The 20651-nt window shown below is 35.6% G+C and overlaps 3 protein-coding genes across 5 annotated transcripts; 2 read left to right on the forward strand and 1 right to left on the reverse strand.

The window, feature by feature from the left end:
* The first annotated feature begins 820 nt into the window (after positions 1-820).
* Positions 821-1258, forward strand: LOC119070517 (pre-mRNA-splicing factor Syf2-like). The gene has a single exon (XM_037174883.1). The coding sequence runs from the start codon at positions 852-854 to the stop codon at positions 1230-1232; it is 381 nt and encodes a 126-aa protein (XP_037030778.1). The 5' UTR covers positions 821-851; the 3' UTR covers positions 1233-1258.
* A 78-nt stretch (positions 1259-1336) lies between these two features.
* On the reverse strand, positions 1337-2739 carry LOC119070530 (zinc finger protein 277-like). Its single transcript, XM_037174904.1, has 2 exons — positions 2495-2739; positions 1337-2414 (listed from the first exon to the last, which is right to left on the reverse strand). Exons 1-2 carry the CDS (start codon positions 2737-2739, stop codon positions 1337-1339), a joined length of 1323 nt encoding a protein of 440 aa, XP_037030799.1.
* A 3156-nt stretch (positions 2740-5895) lies between these two features.
* On the forward strand, positions 5896-19987 carry LOC119070518 (putative mediator of RNA polymerase II transcription subunit 26). 3 transcript variants are annotated; one of them, XM_037174885.1, is made up of 5 exons: positions 5896-6775; positions 12377-12459; positions 12553-12919; positions 17307-18427; positions 19022-19977. In XM_037174885.1, exons 3-5 carry the CDS (start codon positions 12619-12621, stop codon positions 19505-19507), a joined length of 1908 nt encoding a protein of 635 aa, XP_037030780.1. In that variant the 5' UTR covers positions 5896-6775; positions 12377-12459; positions 12553-12618; the 3' UTR covers positions 19508-19977. The 3 variants fall into 3 exon arrangements, with proteins under 3 accessions (XP_037030780.1, XP_037030779.1, XP_037030781.1); XM_037174884.1 differs by lacking the exon at positions 5896-6775 and adding an exon at positions 8813-9405 and having other exon boundaries at positions 19022-19987; XM_037174886.1 differs by lacking the exons at positions 5896-6775; positions 12377-12459; positions 12553-12919 and adding an exon at positions 13852-14072 and having other exon boundaries at positions 19022-19987.
* The last annotated feature ends 664 nt before the right edge of the window (positions 19988-20651 follow it).

Consider the following 20651-nt stretch of genomic DNA (forward strand, 5'->3'; position numbering starts at 1 on the left):
TTATATATAATAGTGTTGGGAGGGACGGTTGGTGTTCAGATCCAAATCATTTGTTTGTAAACAAGTTTTCTGGTCCACAACACAAACAGTGAATACAAAAGAAACGCAATGATACCAGTTCACGATGCGGTTAAACAACCATTAATGAGAGTTAAAATTGAACGTATCGATATTGAGCATTTCGAACAGTATAGACAGTAACTTGTTATCAGACAAAAACCCTCATACAGGGAAATGTGACGCCAGTCCCTGCCCATTCTTCCAAAACAATTCTTACAAAACATCTGATATCGTTTTAGGTGACGCATTCTGCGCGAGAACGCAAAAGATTTTAAAAAGGAAAATTTTATGGAGAAAAATTTGCGACAAAAAAATTTCACAAAAAAAGTTTAGAACAAAAATTTTAGCAAAAAAAAATGCGTCACAAGTGGCAGTGTTGAGGAAACCCCATACAAAATTGTAAATGTGTAAACTGTTTCAATAAATACTTTTATTGCTTGCCCCAAGCGAAAATTGATTCTTACATATCAATTTGGCCCCTGCGAAAATGGTCGATTACATGAGGGATATTTGTGTGACACTATCGTCAAGGAATGTCTATTTTCGCGGGGTGCAAGTCATTCACGTAAAACGAGTTTTCGTGGGGTGCAGCCAGATGAAGGAGAATGCATCATCTGAAATATTTAATGCCTTCCAACAGAAAAAAAGAAAATAATTATTGATGTTTTGTGTTTTTGAACACAAATTTTCCAGTGGCGTGAGTTGAACGTCGCAAAAGCATTTGAATTATTTCGAAAAGAAAATCACAAAACTGAAAGTGTCAGCCATTTTTTGCTCCAGCAATAAATTCAATGCCGGACGTCGGATTTTCAGACTACGAGGCACAAACAGCTAGACAGTACAACAGACTGGTGAAACAGATGCCCGCACGGGACATGGTTAAATATGAGGAACAGCGACAAGCGTTTGGAGAGGCGTTCTATGGAGGAGCGCATACGATACAGCAAGGACTCCATAAAGACGATCCCAAGGCAATTGATAATATGGTCAAGGATCTGGAAAATCAAATATCGAAACGGAAGAGCTTCTCGCGACGTAGAACACACAACGACGATGCGGACATTGATTACATTAATGAGAAGAATCAGCGGTTCAACAAAAAGCTGGAACGATTCTACGGCGAACACACAGCGGAAATCAAGCAGAATCTGGAACGAGGTACGGCCATATAGGCACCAGCACCTACTGTACGCAATGAAATCAATAAAAATGGGAAAACGACCAAAAAGCAAGAGACTTCTCTTCTGTAACAAAAATTATTTTATTTGCAAAAATTTCACTCATTTTCTTTGGAGAGTTTTTCAACAACGGTTGGATTCACAGACACAAGTGGTTCTTCGGAAATGACTACAGCATCGTCCATGCAACTGTTGTCATTCGGATCGTCCAAATAACACAAAAATGAATCATCCTCGTACGTTGGGAAAAAGAACTCCGGATGATCCCACTTCGATTTGCTTCCGATTCCGTAATGCTTTGCCGACGCCAAGTGATCGTACAGCAGTTTGATAGTTTCGAATTGCTCGTCACACGATACACATTTCGACAAGTGCATTTGTCTTCGCATATAGTTGACGACCTTCACCTTCTCATAGAAATTCAATCCCGAAATGGCCGTCTCGAAATCGAATTCGTGGCTAGCTTTCATGTGGCTTTTGATCGCTGGAAAGTCGGTGTCGTTGATCGAACAGAATAGGCAATTGAGTTTTTGTTTTTCGCCCTCCCAGTCTGACCAATCCGAATCGCTATCCGACTGAGCTGCTGCCCCATTGCTTTCGTATGCCGCTTTTGATTGTGTCCGACGTGATACGTTCATGCTGTTCAGCATTACAGACTGAACGGATTGCTTAGCCGAATGGCCACTTCCCCTCGGATTGTCCATTTCATTTTTGTAGTTGACAAGGAAATATTTGTCGAACGTCTTGTTGTCAGGATTGATGCGTTTGTGGCCCTTCTTTCGCATATGTTCCTTCAAAGTCGGGCGATCCTTAAATTTTTTACTACAAAACAGGCAAATCAGTTGTTCCAATTTGTCCTGAACGTCGTCGATCAACTCATCAATGTAGACGAGATTTTCCGACTTCCCCAGCTGCAGGAAGTGCTTGGCGAACAGGTGTTCAATGAAACAAGCTCTTGTTGGTGCAATGACATCCCGGCAGTGTAAACATTCTCGCTTGAATGTCTGATCCGTTCTCTCGAACTGGTGTTGCTGTAACACTTGTTCTAAACGTTTCAGATGCAGGTTTTTGCGTAGCTCGTAATCCTGTGGCAACACCTCGCTCAGTAAGTAATATTTCTCATTAACGGCTGGCGTTCCATCGGGCAAATGATTCAGAAGCATTGTGTACAATACTCTTCCGAAGGATTTGAGATTTTTGCATCTGAAACGGAGAAAAGAGAAAACGGACTGATCACTTCAATCCTGCCATTTCGCTGAATCGGAAAGCCTTTACCGTGGAACTGTTTATGCCAGTAGGCCAGATATTCATCCAAGAGAGCGATATGATGTTCATCACTAATCACAATCTTGTATGTGAGAAACAGATGAGCTAGGTACAAGTCCTTTTCAACAGGAAAACTAAATAATTTCGAGCACGACAGACATGGAACTTCTTTTTCGAGCACACGGGACGTCTGCTTCGAAGATTCGGAGAAGTTTAATGGACCGACTACTGTCATTCATTCATTCATCATTTTATTTTCCCATTATGCAAGAGTAACCCTTATACAAAAATTTGCGCATAATTTCGTTGGCCCACAACAGTAAGACAAGAATAGACCGGCTGAAGCCTGGTGAGGTCTTTTTCATTTTTTTTCAATTTCTGTTTACTACTAGCTTGGTACTCATTCAAGTACCACTTTGGTATTCAACTACCAAATTTTGGAATTATGAATAGGCAAGCAAGCCGATTAATTTCATCAGTCGGTGTGCAGCTCTCAAACAGTAAACATATCTACAACATCCGTATTAGTAAACTACCATGTTGGTAGTCAACTACCACTTTGGTAGTCAACTACCACTTTGGTAGTCAACTACCACTTTGGTAGTCAGTCAACTACCACTTTGGTAGTCAGTCAACTACCACTTTGGTAGTCAGTCAACTACCACTTTGGTAGTCAGTCAACTACCACTTTGGTAGTCAGTCAACTACCACTTTGGTAGTCAGTCAACTACCACTTTGGTAGTCAGTCAACTACCACTTTGGTAGTCAGTCAACTACCACTTTGGTAGTCAGTCAACTACCACTTTGGTAGTCAGTCAACTACCACTTTGGTAGTCATTCAACTACCACTTTGGTAGTCAGTCAACTACCACTTTGGTAGTCAGTCAACTACCACTTTGGTAGTCAGTCAACTACCACTTTGGTAGTCAGTCAACTACCACTTTGGTAGTCAGTCAACTACCACTTTGGTAGTCAGTCAACTACCACTTTGGTAGTCAGTCAACTACCACTTTGGTAGTCAGTCAACTACCACTTTGGTAGTCAGTCAACTACCACTTTGGTAGTCAACTACCAAATACTCGATTTATAAATAGACCAGCAGGCCGAATAATTTCGTCAGTCGGTGTGGCGTCTCTCGAGTAAGAAACATCTTTGCTGCTATATAGTTTGGGGGTCTAACTACCAACAACTACCAAATTGCAATGTCTGCTATGAGCGATTGGTTACCAGATAACAAATAATAATTGATTTGCCTGGTGTTGGTTTGCTCATAGTAGCATTGCAATTTACCACCGAGGTAGTCAACTACCAAATATTTGAGTTATAAAAAGGCAAGCAGGCCGAATAATTTCGTCAGTCGGTGTGCGTCTCTCGAGTAAGAAACATCTTTGCTGCTAAATATTTTGGGGGTCCAACTACCAACAACTACCAAACTTTCAAATTGCAATGTCTGCTATGAGCTATTGGTTACCAGATAACAAATAATAATTGATTTGCCTGGTGTTGGTTTGTTCATAGTAGCATTGCAATTTTAACTTTTATCAATCACATTTTATTTGTGACACAGACGGACGGACGGACAGACGGACGGACGGACGGACGGACGGACGGACGGACGGACGGACAGACGGACGGACGGACGGACGGACGGACGGACGGACAGACGGACGGACGGACGGACGGACGGACGGACGGACGGACGGACGGACAGATGAAGTGCCCACAATAGGTCTTTTTTTCCTATGGAAAAAAGACCTAATAAAAACAGAAGAAGAGAAAGAAAAAAGGAAACAAAAGACGTTACACTCTACATTAACACATGAAAAATTTACGAAGAAGAATAAAAATAAAAATAAGAGAACAATAGCAGAATTGGCACCACCCTCACTGCTTAATAATAATTTATACAAACAAAGTATTAAAACATAACGTTTGTCTGTCATGAACAAAGCAACTCAAAACCGGATACAACTAGTCTCGTATCATAACTTTCATCTCAACGTTATCTGATTTACAGAGTTCTCTCACTCACAAAAGTAGACTAAACCGATAAAAGTCCTCACTCACACATATATCGTTGGCCTACTTTGACCATTGAAAAATTCCACACACTCCTTCCGAATCAGGCTCAACGAACTAGCCATTCTCGTCCTCACTGGTATTGAATTCCAATCGTTGATTCCTTGTACAAACAAAGTCTGCTTTCCCACCACATGTTCGGCTCGAGGAATAACAAATTGTTTCGTCCGAGTTGACCGACCACGCACAAGAATTTCATTCAAATAAGCCGGTTGTCCCATGAAATCAATCTTGTACAACAACGTCATGGCCCGAATTTTAAAAAAAGTGTCAAGCGAGCAACCTAGGAATCGAGTCACATACGATTCAGTGCTATCATAACGCCTTAGACCATAGACATATCGTACTATTGACTTAATCGAAGCAGTCAGCACCTTCCACGACTCATGATCCAGTCCATAGTAGAATACAGCACTGCAATAGTCCAGATGCGGTAAAAGAAGCGCTTTAGCCAGAGTGCAACGTGTCCGCAGAGGAGTCGACCTTGATTGAGGCCATAGGCTGCGAAGACCAATGTAGACTCTCTGCGATATTTTAGCAACATGATTCATGCCACTCTTCATTTACAGTTGTGTTTCAGTCCCCTATTTAGAGTACAACTCATGCTTGAAGTGCGTCGATCGGGACCGAAGACTGTGGTTTTACAGACGATTTTTCGGGTTTTCGGTCCCTTTCTTGAAAAATAATGTTCGTATCAGTCTTGGCCGACGGTTTATAGGCATTTTCGCTTGCCCGCTGGCCAAAGACAGTCACACAGATTACTATTGCTTATAATTTTCCATTTGAATCAGAATTAGCTCAAACAAACATTGAAAGTTCTTCCAATGTTGTGTGAAAAAATTATCTAAAGAAGAAGGCGCACAACATCTAAAAAAAAACAAATTTTGAAGAAAATATTACATTCAATAATGGCTTGTTTGTTTGGGACGTTATTTCAGTGCGCAATATGCAACCAAATTATCTATTGCTTTTACTGTACATACGTCGCTACAATATACTGTGGAAAATCAAAAGCTACACGCCACATGAGATATAAATAGCAGCTTTAACCACAGATGTCACCACGCGTATTACTAATGATGAAAACGAATATTTTTCCTATTTATACAGAGATAAGCACATCCACTGGCTCCATTAACTAAGTTAACAAAAGAGCCGAAATCTGTCCAAAACAATTTTACACCCAAAAATACACTGAAAATCATCTTCCATGAAAAACGCATCTACTCGGGTCGTATATATAAGTATAATGAGTATACACGAAAAAGATGATTCTGAAATTCATTATGTTGCATCATCCAAAGCTCGTTGTATGAAATACACGAAATCATGTGTTCAGTTCTTTGAAGAGTTTAGCACAAATAAGAAGCATTTTACGTACAACTAGCGATTGCATTGAAATTAAATTGAAAGAATTTTTTTTTAAATAAAAATAATTAGAAAATCCACTTGAGATTAACGCAGTAATAAATTGATCCGTGAAAATATCAGTAAAATTATTGAAAACGAAAATTGAAAAATATTTTCAAACCGAAATTTGTTCCGACCGGGTGTTACGTCACATACACTCCACATTGACGTTGTGTCGTGTTTTATAACATATTTAAATTTGAATAAAAATACTTAATGGCTTTGTGGGAATATCCGTTTAAAGAACAATTATAATTTCTTAAAATACCGAAGACTATCTTAGGTTTTGATACAGGTACTTACATCTACCTGCCCGGAAGTGCAAGTGACAGAAACGTGTAGTTTCAATTCTATTACAGACAATTGTTTAGTTTGTTAAGTAGTCAGGAACGTTCTAGTGGTTTCGTTGAACAGTCACATATAATAATACAGAAAAACAATTTTTTTTTAAACGCGTAAATTGTGATTAAAAAGACACCTAACATTGACCTATTCTGTCAGCATTCAAATGCTTCAAGTGTACAATTGTAATACTATGTTGAGTGCTTCAATTTTAAAGGAAAAAGATCTGTTGTCCGTTGTCTCATTGTTGATCATCTGCTGTACATTGCACAAGTTGGTTATTAAGAAGAAGAAGATTACGAAGATTGTTTTTAAGCGAAATCAAATGATCAATTGTTGTTGTCAAAATCATCACTGTTTTAACTATCATTCGCATCAATTGAGAACGTCGTATAATCCTTGGCAAACGACAATGGGTTTTATGCTAGTCACAATGAGAGGTAAGTGAAATCGAATGGGAAATTTCTCAATATGGTTAAATTGTGGTTGGATTTGCATTCAGCGTATTTACGAAAATTTTCGCCATTAATTCGCTCATTGTGTGTGCTAAAATTAGTCACCGACATTCTCTTTGTCTATATGCTATATCTTATCAGCGGAATTACTGTATCCATGGTGTTCGCAGATTTCTTATCGAAGAATTGTTTTCGAAAATTTTCCATAAAATTTAATATTTTTTTGTCCCAGTCAAATCACAACTATTATTTTCAAACAGTCTTTCGTATCCATACATTCACAAAGTGATACAGAACAGTGGCCTTCAACAGTACTCATATAAATACAATACCACACAGGCTCATGTTTGAAGAATCTAATTCTTGCAAGTCATGACGGTCAACAATTAATAGCAGAGGTTCACACCGAGAAAGAAATATGAGCTAAAAGTATATTGAAGCTCTGACACGTCACGAATGTTGTATAAATACGGCGGTTATATCACCGATCGCGTGATAAAACTAAAAGCATACAATTTGTTATAGTATTTTCAGGTACATAGACGGAAATAGTTTGCCTTTCGTACATTTTACAGAAATAGTTGGCTATAGTTTTGGATGTTTTCGTTAGACAGAGGCAATACAGTCACATTTTCATAGCTGCAATTGCATTTTTTCATTGTGCAGTAGCAATTCCTACTATGTAACGTTAGTTCTCAATTTTTTTTTTGTTTGGGATCTTTTAGGACATTGGATCTGGTAACGGAAAGATAGTGAGTGTGTAATACGCAGAAATGGGTACGTAACTGCTTCCCAATTAGTTTGACTAGGGGAATTGGATCGTTTCTCTTCGTGTAGCACAACGATATAAAGAGGGCTGGTCAACGCATTTAGAGATTTACTTGATTTACTGGGCTCAAGAACCGGGTAAGGCCTGTGTAAGTAAATGAGAAAAGTTATGAGCTATAGCGACACCAGCTAGAAATAAGATCACTCACATAAATTGGTACATCGTGAAATGTTTAAGGAACAAGTGATCGAACGTAACTGATGTGCTGATGTGCTCTACAAACATCTACGTCCCAAAAACCCTGACTCTTACAAAAAATAATAAATTAATGAAGATCGTCTGCAACAGCACATTGTTCACTACGTCTGTTCGCAAAAAATAATAGTCAAGAGAAGAAGAAGAAATAAGCTTTCAATACACGAAATTTTCAAAAACAAATTGTAACCGTCGTCGACTGAAAATCTATAGAGAAGTTGTACTCACGACGCGGTTGATCGAACTCTTATTGTAACATTTATTTGATTTTCCATATGTAATTAGCGTATCTCGGACACACATCACAAATAAATTTTTTTGCAGCCCATTACTCATTAGAATACCTCGACTGGTATATTTAATGTCAATCCATCCAAACCAAAGACTTTGATTTTCAATTCATTTAGCACTTTCGATGTACAAATGTACGAAACGTAATATCAGTCGCAGGTTGAAACGTAAAAATAAGCTCTGGATCGATGGTATTATGGCCATGTTCCGGAATATATATTTTTTGAGCAAGATATTGCATACAATTTCCTTACTCAAGTATAAAATAACGTAAAAACCCGACATGATGATGAAATCTTTCTCCAATCGCGTAATTATTCAGTGTGGACTCGCAAAAATGGAGAAGAAACAGATGATTGGTTTTGCAAAAGCTCACGTTTAGTAGCACTATTATAACTATGAAGGTTGGTATAGTTAACACAAAGACGTGACCTTAGAAAACTCTAAACAACTTCTCTATTTTGCTCTTCATCAATTTGTAAATAATAATAGAAAGTGTCACGGCTAATATATTATAATGTGAGGCTCAGCACCGAAAATGTAATCAATAAAATTACCATACACAACTATTACATATCTGAGTGGAGGGGGAATATATATTTAAAAAAAATTGGAAAGGATTTCCAAGAATCAAACATTTATTTCGTTTGGTCGTCATTAAATAATTTCGATAGCAAGAAACTTTAATATCAGCCCAAAAAAAATCTAATCACAATAACGACGATGACTCAACAAAATATTCGCTCAGCGAGCATAATATACAAATCGTTTGACTACAATATATTGTAGCACACCGGGTGGAGAGCGTACACAAAGCTTGTGAGCGTAATTTTCTAAAAATAAATTTACTACATTGGCTCGTGATGACGATATACCAACCGAATGAAACGATTTCATTGGCTTTGGAGGAAAGAAGAGATAAACGGTTCTCTTCGCCAACAGCCAGTAGAAACGTTTAAATGTTGCACAACAAATAATTCAGTAAAGCGAGACTCTTTTGTGTATGGAAACAGAATATCAGAGACTTTCGGCGAATATAAACGAAAAATTAAGTTTGTTTGATTCAGCTACACATCTTGAAATAAAAAGTCGGTTTTGAATTCAGTGCAATTTCTCAATTGAAATACAAATTTAATTGAACAATCGGTTCGAGGAATAGTTATATCCTTCAATTAACTGTGAGAAATTAAAAAATTAAAGTAAAACCCAGTGCTGTAACAGCGATCTTTTCGAATAGAAAGCGCGTTACATAAAACCCAATTAGTTTTTGTGCGAACAACTACGCACAAAGCGATACCAAGTAAGTTTTTTTCCATTGAGATATTTTAAGTGTCGTAATTTAGTTCAATTTTACATCTATTGAGTTGATATATTTTGAACGAACGTATTGAAACCATCACAATGTTGCATGGTAACAACGTCCAAGTCCGAGCAAATATAAACCTTGTTTTTCATAATTTAATAAAGTTCTGATAGATAAGATTACAACTGTGAGACGAACGGTTAATTAATCTTGACCTTAATACTAATTTTCGTAGTTAGCAAACGTTTCAACGATGTGAATGGCACGTTGATCCCCGATATTAAATTATATAGTTTAGCACGGGCGAGGAGAGTATTGACTCGGTAATAAGTGCGTACCGAATTTGAATTTTTCATGTTGGAACACGTTTGAGCTTGTTTGGTTTTGTTGTTTGAGCCTGTTTTCAATTGAATTATATATCGGTTTCGTATGGGGATTTCCCAGAATAATGTTTGAATATTCACAGATACGTTTTCTCTCCCATTTACAATGTAATACCAAATACAAAAGCAAAACGTGAAATCTCATTGTTACACACGCGAACATTTCGAACGTTACATTCATGTGATTTAAGTAAATTGGCGTCGTTAAATCACAGAAATGAGTCAGCTGAAAATGAAAATCGTTTTGGAAAGAACGACCGAAGTGATGCTATGGTGGAATGTATATAGAGATAGAGATAAATACACTGGCGCGCTTCATGCCCGATTCGAGGAAAAAAAAATTAGTCATCACTTGATGTGTGATTATATTTTGAATGTTGGAAAAAAATGTTAGTTTTTTTTTCTGACCATTTTATGCCGGAGCACACAACCATTTTATTTATATTCGTCAATCGCTTTAATAATTTAAACAGAAATTCTGTTTGTTGAATATGTGTTGTTCGTCACAATAAAATATTTATATTATTCAAGTGATTAGTATGTACCACCGGTATTTGGAGGGTAATCGAACTTGACATAGCACACGAGCTTTTTTTTCCTCGAATATATTATTTGTCACACCTATGATTTAGTTTAGAATATGAACAGAGAATGTCAATTAATTGATTTCGTAGTTGTTTTTCTCGTTCATTAATAATTAGGCTAAACTAATTAGATTTTTCATTAATGAAAACGTAATTCATTTAATGAGGCCAATTTTCGTTTCTGCAATTATGACTTCATTTAACTGCCAATTGTTATGTGGAACATGACAATAATTTTAAAAATAGATCGTTACGCTGTACGTATATTAATTGGCACTGTTATCGGATCTTTTTATCAAAATAGAAAAACTCTATAATTATTGGCGTATACACTAAGTACTCGCGACACGGAACGAAATGACAATCAATCTACGTCCGAAAAATGTGCAAAAGTTTAATGAATAATTTTGTTTAAAAAAATGCAGCAGCCAGAAGGGGAGTCTAAATGATTTTTAGTAAATCAACGATTTTCTAGTAATTTTCAACGAAAGCAAATTTGACGAAAAGGGAAAAAAATTCACTCTGAATTCCAGTAAATTAATCGTATTTTCTCAAAATGTTAGTCCAATTAGCGCAAAAAATGAGTGAAAGTCCTGCCAAGAATAGAATATTTGCGCTAAGAACACCAAAATGACCGTTACTCCAAAAAAATACGCAAATTATGAAGTCGACCAATTTTTTTTTAATTCAATTATAAAATTGGTCACTTTGGCGCCGTTACAAATCGATTGAACGAAATTCTTAGCCAAAAATTTGGTTGTATATTATCCCACTGACGATATATACACTTCCACATGAAAAATTTCGAACGTCTAGCTAACAAGCAATTCCCCATCAATAGAAATATTTTCTAAATCGTTGTTGCCTGAATTTGGATTTCTTGAAAAATTAGAAAAATTAGAAGACTAGTCGTGCAGTTTGATCGACACTTGGGAACAGGGCACGGGTGTACCACTTTACCATAAAAATTGTCGTAAAATACCATCGATTTTAGGCAATTGCCGAAGACAATTAAAAGTTACTATAACAGAAAATCGTTGTTGCCGAAAACTATAAAATTAACGAACTATATGAAAAAGGCAGCAGATTTTGGTTTTGATTTTGTCAAGTTGAATTTCAGTGTAGAACCTGGCTGTAAATTACCATTTGATCGATTACCAGCTGGTCCACGGAATAATTACTCGTTTAGGGCATCTATTTCTTTAATTAAATTAATAAAAATTTGATATTATTTAAAAAAAAAACTTGGAACGAGCCGAACAATTCGTATGATCTGGAATTTTTAATTGTATCACAGAAATCGGTTAAATTTGCATTTAAAATGTTTGTCGATTTATTTGACTGGATCTGCGTTGGGTAATCAAAATTCCAGATTATAAGAATTGTTCGGCTCGTTCCAAGTTTTTTTTTACAATAAGAATCAGATTTTAATTAAATTAATTGGAGAACTAGACGCAAATGCGACTTTAATTCGCCACCCACCGGTTCAAAAAATATTTCGGTACATGTTGTGGTATTGTCGGTAATGAGCTGACATTCAGAAAATTAAAAAACGATTCGATGTTTTTGAACGACATTCAACAGGGCTGGTACAAAAATCAAAAATGTTCTAAGCAGCGACAATAAAAATTGTTCTAAGTTACACCCCTGTGGAACAGGGTAAAAAAATCAAAAATGTTTTTACGAAATCAGCAACCAAAAAATGTGTCGTAAGTTATTGTGCATGCATCCACTCCACGAGAAAATAATGAGTAGAGCGAATTAATTGTAAAATTTTTATTTTGTTGTTGGCGACGTTTTTTTTTTTAATCTCATCGTCTAACTTACTGTTATCTAAAAAGTGAAGTCATTTTTATATTTCGAGCAATGAATCAACTATTGCTACTTCCACCTTGCCGTTATTATACGTTGTTCTGACTTTATCATCAATAATATTAAAGTAATGACGCAGAGCCATTTTCAACTGAAATTAATTTTTTACTTTTCTCTCGCTTATTTCAGGTTGAGGGGCAGAGCTCTCAACTTTTTTTATTGGCGAGCTTAAAGGCTTAACAATTAAATTAAACCTCAACGGAGAATTAAATGTAAGTGAAAATGTTCGCCAAATGCGAAATGTATTCGTTCGGTGTGGAGGATAGAAAAAAATTGAATCGTTTTTTCTCTCCTTCTTCTTCTAGTCCCGTTCGAAATGTCTTCCAAAACTGGAATCAACTCATTCGCATTATGGCGTAAATCAATTGTACATGGTAAATCAACCATCGCAAACGACAACCTCAGATACGATCAAAATACGTACCTCAGTGAACAATCAACAACTGATTTTGAATACGACGACACATACGGCACACAACTTAATCAATTATCCAGATCAACAGGACCAGTGTTACAGCCGCTTGGATACGAACGATCATCCAAACATGATATACTCAGATATGAGCGAGGGGAAAGTCTTCCGGGGGTTTTTGCCTCTCGAAAGCGAGTTCCAACCAGACAGCCAGACAACGATTCGCGTTATAGGTGAAGAGCTCAATACACCGGTTATAGGTGAGTTCATTTCTTTGATTATTTTATTTTTATCGAATGAAAGTAACCGAAAAAAGAAGTTGAATTGATACTTACGCTGTTTTTCTATTCACAAGATGAATGTCAGTATCTCAGTAATATTTTTTGGTTACTTAACTTCACCAAACAGCTGCCAAAGTTAAACGACTATTGAAATAAGTTTTGGTTTTTTTTAAGTACACGATTCATCCTTTAATCATGTAACTTCCATTATGTCTTTCAAAAATCCGCGGCAGCTGAAAATGTTACAATTACTGAACAAGTACAAACAATGTTACAAGTCACAAATGCCGTGTTCAAAAAATGTGTACAAAAAAATTGTTGTCAAATAATTACGTTTGAAAACCGAAATCACTTCATTCCTCATTCTAATAACCCATTGCCGTACACGAAATTTACACACACAGCGTATATATAGCACCCATGTAGAAAATTCGTAGAATTTACTAGTTCAAGGTTGGTTAAATCCAACGCACATGTTACATTCTCTATTTTACACTCTCTGAAACCGATTCATACAGAGATGTGTAGCAGCAACGAAACGATTTTTTGTATCAATAGTAAAATCGAGTGTATCGTTCGGTGTGTTTTCTTTTCATGGCACTCGCAACACTGGCAGTGTTTTAACACCGGTGTTTTCAAAACCAAAACACACAAGATAAAACATGATTGAACATGATTTCAGCGATTCCGATTCAATTTTCGTCCGCTCTTCGTCGCAAGAGCGAGAGAATGTTATGGTGTCTCTGAAAACACATTTGTCGCGGTATAGTTATGCAAGAGAGAGAAATGGTTTCGCTATATCATATATACACTTCGCTATGGGTATATATGCACTATACGTATAGGTATGTACTCATCCATCAATGAGGAAACAAATAAAAGACAGATCATAAAGAGAGCATAATCATTCCTTAACAAGCCGGGCGCGAGTTTAGACACAAACTGATTGGTTCCGAATTAAATTAATTTTACAAATTTGATTAGATCAAGAAAAAAGTAAATAGAAACTGGACACATAGCTTGCATTATTGTTGTTTTTTTGGATTGTCGACAATAATAAAAAATAAAATGCAGTTAATGTCATCATTTGCAACCATAGACCGTCAACCGGACTATTGGATGGACCGTACAGGTCATTACATTATTCATTTACTTTTATTTTTTTTTTATTTTTTTTTTTAGAGGATTGCAGATGCATTCAAAAATTATTTACAAAAAAAAAATAGTTTTGATGCATTGTTAGCAATGATTGATGTTTGAAATGTTGGAGATTATTGCGCTTTTGACTTATCAATTGATAAATGGAATTAATATTTTGGAAATTATAAGACACATTTCTGTGTGCATCTCGCATTGGAAATGATAATGGCTTGTAATTCTACCAAGACAATTTACAACAATGATTAAGTCGAAAGTGCAATCAGATTATTGTCTTCCATTATTCTAGCGACGATTATCAATCAATTTCATATTTTACGATTTCAACACATTGAAATTAATTGCGGCTGGCCAACTTTCGGCACCCTGGACTTTACTTAAATAGTCGAGAATGCCTCCAAATAAATTTCTAAAAATCCAAAACTGAATTCTAGATTTTTAGAAATTTATGTGGAGGTATTCCACGACTATTTAAGTAAAGTCCAGGGTGTCGAAAGTTAACAAGCCGCAATTAATTTCAATGCGACAAATCATTCGGGATTCAAATTTCTTATTAAAAAGACAACCCAGTAGCACTGGGTCACACTGAAGATAAAAACGAGAAAATTTACAAATATTTTTGGTTGTAAATTTTTATTAATTTTCCAACAAGGAAAAAATTAATTTGTTGTTATGGAAACTACAGACCATATTCAAAATTATCTGAATAAAAAATTTGCCTATCGTGTTTTTTATCTTCAGATAAAAAGTCGGCAATTTTGAAATAAATTGGTCTGTCTAATGATTTGCACGCATACATGAACGACTTTAACGTTTTCACTTGCTTTTTTATTCATAAATTTGTTTTCATAAATCTAAGTTGTACAAAAACCCGAAATAGTCCAATAAAAAAAGCAAATTCAGAAACAGTCATCCTTATCGCACAAAATGTGCAACGAAAAAAAAACTTTGTAAAATCGTGAACTTAACCGCTAAAAACCTGCAAAGGATTTCTCACAAAATTTTGTTTCCTCTTTGCAACATTGTTGCCACTTTCCAACATCTTCACATTTTCATTGATAATAAAATTTATTCTCTCTGTGTCATTCGCTCTGTCGATTATCTTCTCTCAATGAAACGAAGAGGAAGAAAAAACCTTCAATAAACGAAGAGAGAGAGAGAGTAGGTGCTATGAATGGAAATCATAGTCATTCACTGATTTTGTTTTGGTCAACCATCAAGTCTTCTTTTAATTCCCCCTCAATACGCAAATAATTACGAAGAATTCTGGCACACTTATTCGACGAATGAATTAAATTAATTTAATTTTACGTAATTTTAATTGAATTGAATTTTTAATTAAATAAAAGTTTAAAGTAAATTGATAATAAGTTCGTGTGATTTAAGTTAAAAGAAGTGATTTTAATTATTAGTGTGGCGAAGAGGAACGTTAAATGAAGATTTGAATATTGAAGTGAAAATCATAAGTAGATTTTGATCAAAAAGTAAAATTGTGTGTTTAGTTTAAAACATTGCCTTAACTTTAAACCAAGTGACAAAATAGTTTTTAAAAGAACACCAATTTCCCATAAAGTTCGTGTGTACATCCAAAGAAAAGTTACCAGAAAAAAATCCATTTTTATACCAGTGAATGAACTCGCAACTGAGAGATTTTTCGTTTTCTTTTTGGCTGTTTGATAAATAAATATTTTGGACAGAAATGTGTGAGTGACTGTTGCGCAATATATTGCAATCATTGTGAAATTCTTTTTATAAATTGCCAGTGTTTTCATCCGATTTTTTTTGTTACTTTTATCGAAAATTTTAATTTTAGAGGCAACCTATCTGTGATTATCTAACTGTTTTAAATAAATTTAAATTAAATTAAAATTAATTAATTTTGAGAGTTATTGATAAACCAACTTAATTATAATAATAAATGTAAAATTTAGAAATATTTACAATAATTTCGTAACGATAAGACTGAACGTAAATCTGTGATACAAATTATTTAATTAATTTATCTCCACAACTTAATACTAAATTACTTTATACAAACAAGAAAAGGTAATTTGCTATGTGCAAAACGTAAATTATAATCGTAAACGTTTTCGTTTCTTATCCAGTGATTGTGTTCTAGCCTATGAAGAACTTACAAACTATTTATTAAGTGAGAGATAACAACTCAATAAAAACTTGATATATTCTTCAAAATGTCTAGAACAAACAAAATTGGACAAGTAATAACGTGTTCCATCGATTCACTTCTCTCAATGACAATGTGTTATTCATCTCGAGATAAGAATTATGATCACGAGTTTTCTTACTGCGGTCGAGTTACAATTTCACCGAAAAAAAAAAGATTTTTGAACGATCTCGATACTTCCCAGACCCTGTGCATGTGCAGCATCTCAGGGTGGTATTTCTGTTTAAAACAGACTTTCACTGTGTGAAAAAAACTTTCCAGAATTTATTGGTGTTATTATGGTGCAGGGGTCTGTTACGATGAGTTTTGTCACTTTCGTTTTAAGATGGTTGTAATTTCCAATGAATGTAACCGTTTTTTCACATTTTACGACCATCACCAATTTTTGTGTATCTCGAAATTGTTTTACTAATTGCCTTATTTATGGTCCATTCAAAAACTAAAATGTGTGTAGTCAACGCAATGAATAAATAAGAAAAATGGCAATTCAAAATAAACAGACCATTGAGCACCCAGACGGATTTTTATTTATTGCTTTCGTTAGTAGTTGGTCGTCTCATTAATTGTTTTTTTTATTGAAGACCATGATATTAGGTTACATTACTTTGTATGCTATAATCTCTACCAAGAAGACACAACAAACAGCTTGAATTTTCCAACATTATTGCTGACAATGCATTCAACTGTTGTACTGTAAAATATGAAAATTTAAAAGTATGAAAGCGGGTCGTAAATTTAAACCGTCGTCTAATTTTCTGTCATTCTATGCACTCTCTCGTTGAATGTAATACTTGGTTCATGAAAAGACTTGAAAGTATTTTTCGAGGCGCCATTTTGTAGATGGATTTGTCTGAAAAAATATTTTGAGTAAATTTCTAATAAGAATCGAAATTCACCTCCACTTTAAAATATTAACTTTTCTCTCCAAAAAGTACAGTCGTTTTTAAGGCAGCCAAATAGATTTTATCCCGAACGAACAACCGAACCGTACTGATTGAAACATTTTTTTCTTTACATTTTTAGATTACACGAGACCAGATTTTAATCTTTATACGAATCCCAGATCGAATGAATCACTAAAACAACCATCAACTGGATTAATGCTGAATAACAACAATTCACAAACAATCAACAACAACAACAACAACTCAACAGTAAATCAATCGTCAATAATAAACGCTGCAGACGTCTGGTGTTCCGATAATTTCACCGATTGCCAATCACTACTCTTCAGTCCCGATTCGACCAAATCAACCAATTCACCGTCCGGCCTAAATTCATCGGACCTGACTGAAGAATCATTTATATTCGAAACGACCGCTTGTGACACCAATCAACCGGTCAAATATTCACAAGATTACGAAGACTTCGGATTCGTCGACGAAATCGATCAAATATCAAAATTGAAAGAATTCAACACCGACGACTATCCGAGAACATTTGATAACGACGACGGCAACGATACAGATAGCAAATACGAGCCGGCCAATAATTTTGTTGCCAGAGCCGTTTTGTATCAGGACACAATGATAACTGGATTGGCGCAACCGGCCACAGCCATGTTGCTGGACGACGACAGTTATCTGGTAACGGTTAACAATTTTGATGATCTTATGATTAAGCCGGAGAGCAAATTCGTCGCCGATGCCAATGTTTCGAATATAAATGTGGACAATGTCAACAGCCAAGTGGTTTGTGTACAGAAAATATCGGACTACATTTTAACACCAGCACCATCGCCTAAATCACCAACTTCAATCACACAAAACTGCAGCGCAGACACTGACGATTGTGAAAACAGTTCAGATTGTTTTCCAGTAAATGATATGAATAAAGCATCGAGTCCTGCTGCTGAGGATCGACTACATTTAGATCACAATTACAATATAAATAATCCTAATAATAATCGTATTGCTGAAACAAGTAGCTGTAAGCGTAAATTGGTGACGGATCGATCACCTACAAGACAACAAGAAAAACGTACAAGACGCGGGAAATCGCTTAAATTGAACATACCAATCATGCGGGTCTTGCGACAGGACAGTAACAAAATCGATGTCAACACACCTGACATTACCAATGACATCCTGGAGATGGAAGACGAGAAATTCGATCTAATTAGCTACATCATCTCCGCGTCGCAAGTAAGTAATTTTATTGGCATTTTGTACTCCCCCCTACGAAAGTCTTACTGCACTTACATGACTTGCACATGCACAACAATGTGTCATCGTAAACAGGCCGAGACCTGCACGACTATGTTTTTTTTTCTCACTCACTCTCATTTCGAGAAATATGACGAAATTCTCCGAACATGACAGAAAGTTCAGGAAACTACGCGTATATTGCAACGTCACGGATTATTGTGAAATGTTGCGTCATGTTGTTTTGCTATTTCATACTGCCACTCAGTGATGTCTATAATAACAGTAACCGTGTCGTATGAGCCTCTGTTACGTTTCGTCTTCCCTTGCGTTCACAGTTAACTTTAGAATTGTTTTTTTGACGTTTTTTACGTTTTGTCAAATTTATACTTCGACTTTTCAAATTCTTTTTGCTGACTCATAATGCTGAACACTGGGACCACAACTGTTAATTTAGTTTTTTTGATAATGGTAAATAGCTTTTTGATTTTTTGCGTTTTGCATTGTCGGGTTTTCAGTTCCATATTTGACATTGATTGACCTCAACAATTTTCTTTTTTGATTTTCTTTTGATTTTTTCATTTTACTTTTTAGGACAAACCAATAATCGATCTAACCGACCTGAAACCTGCAACAATAATTCCAACACAGCCAGCCTCACCTCTCGACTTAGAATCAATCATCAACGAACAATGTCCAATTCCAACCAAGCGACGTCGACTCAATTCCTACGACAATCCCGGCAGCGTTCAATCGGTCACATCCACAATCGTGTCCGATGATTCATCGCGACCGGCACCGAAACGCCGCGGTCGACCACCAAAGACCACATCGATCATACCATCGCCATCGTTGTACAAAGATTTGAGCGAATCGGACTGGAAATATGTGGAGATGCGCAACAAGAACAATGAAGCGTCGCGTCGGTCCCGAATCAATCGAAAGGATCGAGAACATCAAATTGAAGCGGAAGCAAGGGAATTGGAATCGGAGTACAACACATTAGCGGAAGAAGAGAAAATTCTACTCAAACAAGTGGCCAAATGGCGACAAGCTGTTATGAAATTGGCCCTAGTTTAAGTTATAAGTAGATTTTGTCGATAGAGTGTGTCATTAAGCTTAAGTAAAATTTAATTTTATTTAAAAAAAAATTCGTTGTAATAACATCCATTGGCTAAGATTAATCGTACCATTAATGTGTTTTGTTGAGGTTGACGAGTTCAACACGTTTGGATTATTATTAGATTTAAAAGGACAATTTTTTCGTTTAATGAAATAATGGAAAAAAACAAGAAATTTAGGGCGGTAAGAAACGCCGTGTCTTGTATAAAACGTTTCGTTTTCTTTGTTAGTTTGTAGATTTTCGTTTTTTTTATATGAGTTACATTACGTAATCTTATGAAATATTAAGAAATATCTAAAAAGAATAAATTAAAACTTCAAAATTTAATCGAAAAATATTTTAAAAAATCAAAAAAAAATAAATTTATTGTTTTATGGAACATAAATATGATTTTGAATTAAATAAAGGAAATGTTTAGTAAAACCTACATTAACTCAGTGGATTTGTTTTTATTTATGCATTGGACAACAAAATCATTCAATTGAAACGTATACCTAATTCAAAAGGTCCTCTCTATCTGACAATGAGGACATTAGACGATAAAAACGAAAGAATGTAACAAAATACAACAATAGAGCAGATTTGAATTAATTGAATCCTTCGGTGCTCCAAAGATTGAATAAACGGAAAATTCTTGCATTACATCGCACACACCAAAAAACTTCGCATTTCACTTTAAGAAAACAATTAAAATTTGAACACAAAAAATCGATAGCCCAATCAAGCTTAAAATACACTGAAAGCAGGAATTAGTAGAATTTTGATTTTAAGATGCATCGATGCTTAGTTGGAAAGTTTACATTAAGAGGCTCCGGTACTTAGCTAAAATTGTAGCCTACATTTGTGTATTTTCATATTTGGTGATACCTTTTCATCGGAATCTTTTTCGAAAAATGTATGAACCGCAATAACGTCGACGAATGTGGTAGCTTTAAATAAAAATTAGTCGTTTGACCAAATCGTTTGACCGGCTCTGAGAACGAAATTTTCATAAACCGGTCAGTTTCCTCAGGGCTGGTGAAACTACTGCAACCAAAAGTAATTTTTATTCAAAGCTACCACATTCGTGGTCGTACATTTTTCGAAAAGGATTCTGGTGGA

Source organism: Bradysia coprophila (genome assembly GCF_014529535.1).
Source record: "Bradysia coprophila strain Holo2 chromosome X unlocalized genomic scaffold, BU_Bcop_v1 contig_98, whole genome shotgun sequence".
NCBI lineage: Eukaryota > Metazoa > Arthropoda > Insecta > Diptera > Sciaridae > Bradysia > Bradysia coprophila.

What these genes read in the sequence shown, in the direction of transcription:
- LOC119070517 (XM_037174883.1), top strand. Translation starts at nt 852, where the DNA reads ATGCCGGACGTCGGATTTTCAGACTACGAGGCACAAACAGCTAGACAG.
- LOC119070530 (XM_037174904.1), bottom strand. Translation starts at nt 2,739, where the DNA reads ATGACAGTAGTCGGTCCATTAAACTTCTCCGAATCTTCGAAGCAGACG. An exon ending in GGTAAAGGCTTTCCGATTCA is followed by an intron (nt 2,415 to 2,494) that starts GCGAAATGGCAG and finishes ATCCTTCGGAAG; the next exon opens with AGTATTGTACACAATGCTTC.
- LOC119070518 (XM_037174885.1), top strand. Translation starts at nt 12,619, where the DNA reads ATGGTAAATCAACCATCGCAAACGACAACCTCAGATACGATCAAAATA. An exon ending in GCTCAATACACCGGTTATAG is followed by an intron (nt 12,920 to 17,306) that starts GTGAGTTCATTT and finishes TTACATTTTTAG; the next exon opens with ATTACACGAGACCAGATTTT. An exon ending in ACATCATCTCCGCGTCGCAA is followed by an intron (nt 18,428 to 19,021) that starts GTAAGTAATTTT and finishes TTTACTTTTTAG; the next exon opens with GACAAACCAATAATCGATCT.